This window comes from Haliotis rufescens, unplaced genomic scaffold, assembly GCF_023055435.1.
Source record: "Haliotis rufescens isolate VD_foot unplaced genomic scaffold, xgHalRufe1.0.p SCAF_12, whole genome shotgun sequence".
In the NCBI taxonomy this organism is placed as follows: domain Eukaryota; kingdom Metazoa; phylum Mollusca; class Gastropoda; order Lepetellida; family Haliotidae; genus Haliotis; species Haliotis rufescens.
The window spans coordinates 12,647,833-12,658,800 of NW_025963802.1; the positions used below are offsets into that span (position 1 = coordinate 12,647,833).

Consider the following 10,968-nt stretch of genomic DNA (forward strand, 5'->3'; position numbering starts at 1 on the left):
CTGATTTCTACCCCTGCTGAACTTAACATATACCGACACCCTTTGAAAACATACATTCAAGTTTTTGTAGTATTTGACAAAATGGCCACCAGAATCAAATTAATTTGTTCCATGTATATCGACAGAGTTAATCAAACGCAACAATGTCGAATCTCATTTGAAGGGTTTTGAGATGGACTTGAAAACAAAAAAACACACCTTGTCTGATCTGCTGATGCTTGATTACCGTATTTGACGTAATAAGTGCCCAGGGCGCTCTCAAAATCAGAAATAGGGGGCTCTTATTATCATATTATTTTGGTGGGGAAAAAACATAGTTGAAAGATAAATTTCGTGGTTTGTGCTGACAGCCTGAAATGTTTATGTACGACAGATATATTTTTCCAGAATTTAATTGCCCATAGATAAGGGTGCATATAACACGTGTGCGTATTATACCGAATAAATAAGTCTTGTGTACATTGATCAGTCGGATGGGATACTAATTGGGCTTATTCACTAGCCAATATATCAGCAAATATCGCCATGTGCGCTTATTACATCGAATACAGTATGTGTTCTCATTGTGTTTCAGTTCATAACATTTACTTATTATAACCTTGTGAGTCTACTAGCCTCAGGAGGCACGGGTGGCCATGTTGTCTAAGGAACCGCGATTCGCTGTTCAGGGTTGCGTCACATCAAGCTGGCACGCCGTGATATAACTGGAATACTGTTAAAAGCAGCGTTAAACCCAACTCACTCACTCACTCTACTAGCCTCAACTTGGCTCTAAACATCATCTTTTGGTACATTCTAGAAGGGCTGGCTAATGATATAGATCATAGAGATCAATGATCGTTAACTTATTATCAATCAATTATCAATAAATATCATGAAATATAGGAAAGGTAACTTTGAGCAAATTTGAAAAAATGTCTGAAATAATCAACATATTTCATGCAACGTGAGTGGTTACACATTAATGCATGGATTACTTTAAGGGAATTTGAGATATAACAAAAACAGTTGCTTTTGAAATTATTACACCTTCGAAAGAAAATACCGGTATTAAAATGACTGAGCAAAGAAGAGTATTCCTGATAGTTAGGCCACACTTTTACATTTTATGTTTCACAGATTTCTTCCAGCTTTTCCACACAAGGTTGTCGAAACAAAAATACCGTATTCGACGTAATAAGCGCCCAGGGCGCTCTCAAAATTAGAAACAGGGGGCTCTTATAAGAATACTATTTTGGTGGAAAAAACAGATTTGAAAGATAAATTTCGTGGTTTATGCTGACAGACTGAAATGTTTATATACGACAGATATATTTTTTCAGAATTTAATTGCCCATAATTAAGGGTGCATATAACACATGAGTGCGTATTATGCGCGAATAAATAAGTCTTGTGTACATTGATCAATCGGAAGGGGTGCTAATTGGGACTGTTCACTAGCCAATATATGAGCAATTATCGCCGGGGGCGCTTATTACGTCGAATACGGTAATAATACATAGGTCAATCATTTATTTATTCATATGAATGTCATTTTGCCATGCAGTTAGCTTCTTAAATCACTGGAATTCATATGTAAGATTATATTTTATATAAAAGGGTTTATATAACTAGCGGGAGTCATAATAAAACTATTTTTATTTTTAATAAATTTCTTTTCCATTTGTTTTTCAGTAGGGGTGGTGGGCCAGTGAAACAAAAAATAAAACGTGTGGCCCTACCTGTATGCATGGAACAGCAGTGCATAAATCAATCAATTTAGCAAATGAGTATTCATGGAACGCTGGTGCATATCAAATTTATCATTAAGAATTCAGATCATCTGTTGCTGATGTTGTGAGGTTTACAAATGCAGCCTTCAGACTTGACCTGGACTGGAGGCCTTAGCCTTCCACAAACATGTCCATCATTGTTGGTATGTTGAAAACTATATGTTGTTATTATGTCGCAGTACAAGCACACAGAGAATTTGTTTCCATACATTTAGTCACACTCTTCACGTGCTTAGTGACTGCACACTTTCAGTGTGTGAAAAACATTTTGAAAGTACAGAAGTATAGACAATGGGGGTTCTGCCGAAACCCACCCTGGACCAGGTCCACCTCCTGACAAGGCTTTTATGGGGGTCTTAAGTTTGATCAATTATGTGATGTCGATACTACTTGTACTGCTCCAAGCCCAAATTTGTCCCTTGACGTCATTTTCAATAGAATTTTGGGTTAATATACGGACTATTTCTTGCCTAGATTATTCAACCAAACAATAACTTGACTCAGGCTTCGGACAAGCGGTTTAAGTCTTTGTCAACATATTGGTCACCACAGCTATGCTATATATAATAGGGGGCACCCAGGACCTAAGACAATGTGTTGACAAACCAATGATCTCAATCAGAGAAAATATGGTATCACAACCAATGATCTTATAATACTCAAAAGAAGTTGAGGGCCATCCGATACTGAAAATCAGTGTCTAACTGTGACGTAGCTGAGGTATGTTATAAGTTTTGGCAACTTTGGAGATATAAATTTCGAAACAATTTTGCGAGGGCACGAGGCCTAGCCAAGCGGGATCAGTAGCCATATCTGTGCTTGTAGACCTTTGCGGCTTGAAACCTTCTCCACAAATTAAAATAGTTGGATTTGGCCGAAATATGTTTGAATTGTTACCTTGTTTCGTTTTGTCGCTGTGTGTACATCTGACTACACTTCTTAACGTTATGACAGACCGACTGTCAACAACGTCTGACCGTGGCTGTGAAGTCTCATAGACTAGGGTTAGAGTAGCTTCCCTTTGACAAAGGGCAGTTACTCTAACGGACAGACCGATGGATTGCCGTGAAAGGCAAATAAAAACAATTGTTGTTTTGCGTATGTTGCTTCGCCACTGTATAAGAAACAGATTTCAGTTGGAACTATATTGGCTACTGTCACTGTCCGACTGACACATCACTTACCCTGTGACGTAATAAATATTAATGCGCGCATTCCAGGAAAACTCGCAATGTTTCGGTAATGTTTGTGAGAGAGGGAAAGCGATTTTGAAGCACAGAATTAAAGAATGACATTATATGATAAAGAGGTTCTCACGCTTGTGTGCAAGGCTCGCTAAATACAATGTTTATTCCTAATGCAGGATATTTACCATCCCCAAACACATACCCCTATGTAACAAGCTCTGTAGCCAGTAAAAGTCGAGTGGCCCTTAACTTCTTCTGAGTAGTATAAGATCATGGCACGCCTAAGAAACCCTGGACTGCACATCGAATTGCTGCGCATTAGAAAAAGCGGCACTTGTGCACTATACACACACAAACCTACAAGTGGAAACATATACTTGGGTACATAAAATAATAAATTATAACCATCCCAAAGCACAATCGTAACAGCTGATGATTCACACAATGTTAATTTGATGGTTTGTTGTTTAACGCCATACTCTATATTCTAGCTATATGACGGCGGTCTGTAAATAATCGAGTCTGGACCAGACAATCCAGTGATTGATATCATGATCATCGATCCACGCAATTGGGATACAATGACATACGGCAAGCATGGGTTGCTGAAGACCTATTCTACCCCGGATCTTCACGGGTCTGCAATGTTAATACTGTACACGTAGCTTCAACTGTCAAAACTTACATCATCATGATTACTGCAAACTGATGCACTGAACATACTATAATATATTCACCAACAAAAGAAATGTGAATACCATGTATGTTAGTGAATATATGAAGAATGACTCATATTCAAGAGATATTAGATTGGTTTTATACACAAACGAACATACTGGCATACTTGTGTGAACCAATGCACATGAATGCATCACATGTGATGTCAGGGATCCATGACTCAAGATGCACCATTTGTTTCGTGCAGGATTAGCATGAAAAGTTTGGAAAGCATGTGCAGCATATTGTGATAAAAATACAAGACACTCTGTGGTAATTCTTGACTGATTGTTAGTTTTGTTATCAAGTGGTACACATTGGAAACCTCTCTTTTTAACGTACCTACTTCTCTATAGGTTTCTATGGTTTGCGTTTCTTTTGGTGGTGAGTATACAAAAGACTTTTAAAAAACAACAACAACAAAACCAATCAAGTTCTTGCATAATCAACACTGATCATGCTGATAATGTTGATGCCTCGATCAAAGCTGAGTATTTTCCATGACATGGAGTTCCTAAGATTTACCGCTGGGGAACAAGTATCCATATCAATGACAAGTTGCGATCAGTGTTCCCCTGGATTTTGAAACTACCAATTCTACTGGACTGGCAGCTCTTATAATTACCAGTTCCACACTAACTTCTGCAAGTCCAAACTTTTAACAAATAAAAAAATGTATGAAAATAAGCCTAGATGTAACTTAATTAGATCTATACATCATTCACACTAACTTCAGTCACAATTTTCTCCTTTTTTTAAATATTTTGAGACAAGGTCACTACAAATGGATATTTAACCTTGAAGCAAAGCAAAATGTTATTTCCTTGCAATATAAATAGACAAGGGAAACCCTGATGGTAACAGACAAGCTGACTTTGTTCGAAAAATGTACTTTTAAGAATATTGCCTATGTTTTGTTCAACAACAAAGATTTATAAGGTATTTTATTTGCTGGCAGTCGTCTGAATTACCTGTCCAAGCCTAATTTTACCTGTAAAAAACTGGTAATTACCGGTAAACGAGAATAATTTGTGATGTTCATGCAGTTTCAGCTTCAGAATAAGGGTCATTCCCCAAGACCCAAAGACATGGTGATGGGATACCGAGATTACCACAATGATAGCTGGGTGCTGACCCGTGAAGATCCAGGATAGAATAGGACTTCAGTAACCCATGCTTCTTGTAAAAGGCAACTAACGGGATCGGGTGGTCAGGTTCGCTGACTTGGTTGATGCATGTCATCATATACCAACTACATAGGTCAATGCTCACGATGTCAAACACTGGATTGTCTGGTCCAGGCTTGATTATTTACGGACCACCGTCATGTAGCGGGAATACTGCTAGGTGAGGCGTTAAACCTCAAACAAATGTAAGAGGTTATCTGGCCCTAAACAGGTATTATGCACATGTACTGTACAGCATGATACAGATATTGATTCTGATACATGTTCTGTCCTTGCACAAATTGCCTTGATCATTTTAAAAAATGTAGTCTTACTTAATCATGTTGATCAACACTTATCAAATGGTCCAATATGTCAATGTATGCTAGATAAATTCTGCTAGCACAAAAACAAAGAATTGTCTCCATTTTGACATCAAGGACAAATATTTTACGAGTCACAATTTAATAACCTTGGTCTGAAACCTCCCAGATCCATGACATAAATATTTGGAACATCACTGTACGATTAATTTAAAGTTAAATATTGCAGTAAATACTACTATAGGTCTAGTCTACATTTGACATGAATTAGTCATATTATTGGCATGATATTAGCCAAATTATCATTAAAAAAACAAAATAAAATAATCCATAAAGAAAATTAACATGTACAAGATGCAAAAAGTTCAGACATACATGATACCATCATTATAGGAACATTTACACCATGCGTGCATAAAATAATGACCCCAACATATTATTATTATGAATGACGAAACTAGGGCACGGATGTAAACATAAACAACCCATCCATCTCCACATCCCAGTCTCACCGCTTCAGAAACAAAACAACCTCACAACAAACATACCAAAACCATTCCATGGCCTCAAACGTGTGTCAAGGTACATTTTCCGTCAAATACTAAAAATATTTCGATCCAAATTCCGAGAACTCTTCGCGCCAAATATAGAAAAGAGGCATGGCCGTCTTTTCGACCGGGTAAGCGCGGTGACATTGACTACCCTACTCACATTTGTCCGAATAGGCGATCTGGACCACTGGGTGTGGCCCGTCGTCCTGGGGGACAGGCTGTATGTCTTTCCATTCCTGACGGTCCTTGTAGGGGACCCAGGTTTCGGTATAAACCCCTTCACAGTCGGAGCTACCGTCAGACATGTTGCTTGTTGCCAACCACAGCCGAAAGAGGGCGCTTGCGCACGCAAATGTTTATAATAATTTCCTACCGACATTTTCTATGGGGAGTATCGCTCTACTGAACATATTGTATGAATGACAGTTGTCATAACAGGTTACAACAAGATTCGTTGCGTGTGTGGCCAATTGTTGAGGTGCAATCACGTCAACACTCGAAGTTACTCTTATCTCTTACTCAATATGACGTTGAACCAGCATGGCCCACTTAAGACAACGACTGTTTATATTATTAGTATTGCAGACTTATACTAAGCAGCAGAGACCATATAATAGTCTATTATATGGTCTCTGTAAGCAGCCAGTAAAAGTATTCAGTGTTATGTACCAACACCGGTTAAGCAGGGAGTATATGTTTTATACCACCCGGCAAAGGCATTTATAAGCTCTTTATTATGCATAGGTTCTAAATAACAACACCAAATCCATTAAGAAGCACGCACGTGTGTAATAATGTTTTCAGGCGCTAGGTTGTAAGCATTGTTGGCGTTATGCACATACTATTGTTGACGTAATAAATGACGTCATTTGTAATGACGCCACAGTAGTAAGACCTTCATCATTTACGACTCTACCTATGTTCACTGTAGCTTCAAGAGCTTGCATCTTTGCCCCAAGAGCCCGGGTTCGATTCCCAATAATAACATAGCATGGCGTGACATGGAATGGCATGGCATGGCATGGCTGAAGAATGAACATGGTACAGAATATATATAGTTGGTGGATGATTAACAGTAACAACAATTGCATACATGAGGGAGAATAACATGAGCAGGTTAAGTACTGACAACAGGACCCGTGAAGATCCGGGGTAGAAAAGGTCTTCAGCAACCCATGCGTGCCGTAATAGGCGACGACTATGCTTGTCGTAAGAGGCGACTAACGGGATCGGGTGGTCAGGCTCGCTGACTTGGTTGATGCATCTCATCGTATCCCAATTGCGTGGATCGATGCTCATGATATCAATCACTGGTCCAGACTCGATTATTTACAGACCGCCGACATATTGCTGGAATATTGCTGAGTGTGGCGTTAAACAAACAAACATTGCGCGAATCATCAGCTGTCACAATTGTGCTTTGGGTTGGTTAGAATTTCTCACCCTCCCGGGCTGAAATATGTGTAATCCCAACGTGTCCCCCCAATCCCGAGCCCACTACACCCAATCCTCGCCCTACCACTCTCCATCCATTGGGTGGTCAGGCTCGCTGACTTGGTTGATGCATGTCATCGTATCTCAATTGCGTTGATCGATGCTCATGGTGTCAATCACTGGATTGTCTGACCCAGACTCGATAAATTACAGACCGCCGTCTTATAGTTGGAACATTGCTGAGTGCGACGTTAAACAACAAACACACAAACTGACAACACGATAGGCAAAGAACACAAAATGAGGACGTCACGCCGAAGACCCGGGTTCGATTTCCGACATGGGTACAATATGTGAAGCCCATTTCTGGTTTCCCCCGCCGTAATATTGCTGGAATACTGCTAAAAGCGGCGTAAAACCATACTCACTCACTCACTCACTTATGACGAGGAAGCCAATAAGACAGGAGTGAGTGAGTTGGGTTTAACGCCGCTTTTAACAGTATTCCAGTCATATCACGGCGCGTCAGCTTAATGTGGGAGGAAAGCCCGAAGTGATGCAGGTCTCAGACGTTTACCACTTCGGTGAAACCCACGAGCACGGGTATGGTGCTGACAAACCTAGAAACATAATCGTGGCGAACCGGGATTCGAACCCACAATCATAGGTTTCTGGCGTGCCCAAGGGATGCAACTCTGCACAGCGAATCGCGGCGCCCTTAGACGACTGGGCCACCCGTGCCCCCGCACACATAGAGAAGTGAGTGACTTAGTGTATCAGTGATTTGGGTTTATCCCAAGTTCAACAATATGTTAATAGGAGAAGCTTGAATACAGAAATCCCCCCCCCCCCCCCCCCAAATAAGACAGGAAGCCAATTAAACAGGATAAATCATACATAGGTGGGGTGATTATTGCTTTATGAGTTCATAGCAGGCGAATGGGATGAAATAGCCTTGAACTCTGTTGATTGATGGCTTGTGGCGACGAATGTGGACTGCTTCTGTTGGTTTTCTTTTAGTGAAGTCATGGAGGTCGTTGGGGAGGATCTGGACGTTTTCCCAGTTGATGTTGTGAATTGGGGCAGTTGCTTATATGGTCTGAGATGGCTGATTTACTGTCTGATTTGATTGTTGAAGTTTTGTGCTCTTTGATTCTGGTGTTGTTTGGGCGGGATGTTTCACCTACGTTGGATTGTTTACAGTTACAGTTATTTATCATCCAAAACTGGCCTCCACAGGAGATATCGCTTGGATTAGATCAAGCGATATCTACACTATAGATATTGCTGCAATGAAATTACATCACAATGCTTTGCAGACCATTGTCGTCACTGGTTACCATGACGTCACAATCAAATGACATCACTAATGGCTCTGCTACTGAAGCTGTTTTTACACTGAAGCGATGCTGTCTACAAATTGAAAAAGTTGGAAGAATGATGTTGGATGATAAATAAAATCTCACCCTTGTGTCTTTTGATATCAAATATATCCACAATCGTTGATAAAAGTGGCAAAAATCCTCGGCAAGCCTCGGAATTGTTCCACTTTTATCAACTCGTGTTGATATATTTGATATAAAAAGACACTCGGGTGAGATTCTCTATATAAACTACACCTTTAGGTTCATGGCGTTTGCTTGTGTTTCTGCCTTTGGCTCTTAATAGGGTATTGACAGAGATGGATCTGGCGAAGTGGCTTTCAATATTTCAGGAGACAGCTGATAATGTAGGAATTCTTTTCCTATCAATGGGAGGGCGATCCGGAAGTGCGACTTATACAACACGAAAAGCTATATGTTTGTGTAAGAACTGTTTGAATTCACGTTTCATAACGACATGCATTGAAAACAGTAGAGAGACAGTGTGTAATCAGATATATTTAGGTCCTACCATGTTATCGCTATCGAGCAAGCAGTCTTCATTTTTTATATTAAATTGCAAAAGAATGTCTCGCGTCATTCACCAACAATCGAACAAACAGTTTAACAAAAACACGTGAAACTAGATATTTCAAAGGTACGCTTCAAAATTAAAATGCAAATAATTCGTGGATAATGCGTTTGTCACCAAATAAAAAGCCAATCAAAACATTGTATGGTCAATAACATAACTATCATCATAAAGCCGTCTTTATATTACATTGTTTAAGGGATCACCTACCCAAAATTTCACATTTATTGATAAATTTAAAATGAACAAATAGCCGTATCTGACATATCTTAGAAATAACAATTATCGTCATGGGAAGGGAGGTAACTCTTCGACTTGTTCAGACAAAATATGGTCGCACGTTTCTTCCATATAACTCTTTTTATTTGATTTCTGACCGTATCATTTTAAAAGATCAAATGAACGATACATAGTTTACAGGAAAATCGACCAAATGGCGAAAAAACAGTTAAACAAACAATCAAACAACAGGCCTTATGTCAGAATGTAGTCAGACAGGTGGCTTATGCCAGCTGTTAAACCAGCATACATTTGTTAGGTCAGATGGATCTTTATATATATTCAAGGGTGTGTGTGTGTGTGTGTGTGTGTGTGTGTGTGTGTTAGGACTGAAGGTCACAAATGGATGATTTTATATTCAGCACTTTCAAATATTCAACCAAAGCAGTCAAATATGTTGTTTACACAGGACAAACTAATATAAGATAGTCTTTAAAAAGTAATCCTTTACTTTACATCAACTGGGATAACGTCAATCAAAGTAGGTAATAACATGTTGCATATATGTTAATTTTAGTCTTAAATTATTTGATATGATATTTAATAAATGGTATTTTGTGTCATTAAATGACTAAGGACAATTTTGTTAAAAGGTTTTCTTCGACGTTAAAATTTTCGGGGTGGGGTAACATTTGAATCCGTATCTCCGACGCTAGACTAACACTTAGTCAATGAAAACATTTCCTTAAAAAAATTAATTTTGTTCCTTCAAAAAGACCCTTTTCTCTTCTGCTGTTTCCTGTGGAATCAAGGAAACTAGACGTGGTTTAGTTTGATCTAGACTTGCCTAGGCTCTCAGTAAAAAAAACCCAAATATCTATGTATATATAAATTCCACAGATTACTTAGTCACTAGCCATCCTATTTTAATTGATTGAGCAATACTCCAGTTAAATTTTGATACATTGGGGGCTGGAGGTGGGGGTCTTCTTGTTTCATAAAAGTAAAAAATGATGGAAACACCCAGCTTCATATTCGAATTTTCACTGAATCACAAAGAAATGCAACAGAACAAAAGTTAAGCCATATCCAGATCGCCGAGCGTTTTGTTTTGTTTGTTTTGATATCAACAATGACTATCTTATAACCATTGTTTTATAATTATGTATTTGTCTCTTCATGTGTGCATTTCATACCCTCTGGAGAGTTACCACACTTTGCAACGTTACAACGTCGCTAGGGGCCATCAGTTGTGCCCAGCCGGACCGCTGCGTTACATTAGATAAGCTTGTGGGTAGGTGGAGTGGTAGGGGGTGCTGGCCACCTGACTACAACGATAAATGTGCATAACAGGTGCGTCGTGGGTCAGCATGTGTTTAGCTTGCTGCTCAGATCTATTACGTCACGTCGATAATCCGTGTTCGATTCCCCACATGGTGGATTCTGTTCTCGGCGATACCTGTCGCGATGTTTTGATTGTGGAATGTGGGTAAATCCATCATGAAATATGACCCCTCCCAACATCCTTACCCTTTACCACAAGCGTCTTATATAAACACGGGGCACATGCAATTACCTATGTTTAGTTGGTGGTAGTTGAAATCATGTGTTTCAAATCTAAATGATACTAGTAACATATTTGTCTA

At 39.3% G+C, this 10,968-nt stretch overlaps 1 protein-coding gene across 1 annotated transcript in view; it reads right to left on the reverse strand.

Moving 5' to 3' along the window:
- Positions 1 to 6,058, reverse strand: part of LOC124143389 (protein farnesyltransferase/geranylgeranyltransferase type-1 subunit alpha-like) — a 44,099-nt gene extending 38,041 nt beyond the window's left edge. The window contains exon 1 of the mRNA XM_046512353.2: positions 5,877 to 6,058. Coding sequence (XP_046368309.1) covers positions 5,877 to 6,021 — 145 coding nt within the window. The 5' untranslated portion in view covers positions 6,022 to 6,058. The remainder of the gene's footprint in view (positions 1 to 5,876) is intronic.
- Positions 6,059 to 10,968: the final 4,910 nt, after the last annotated feature.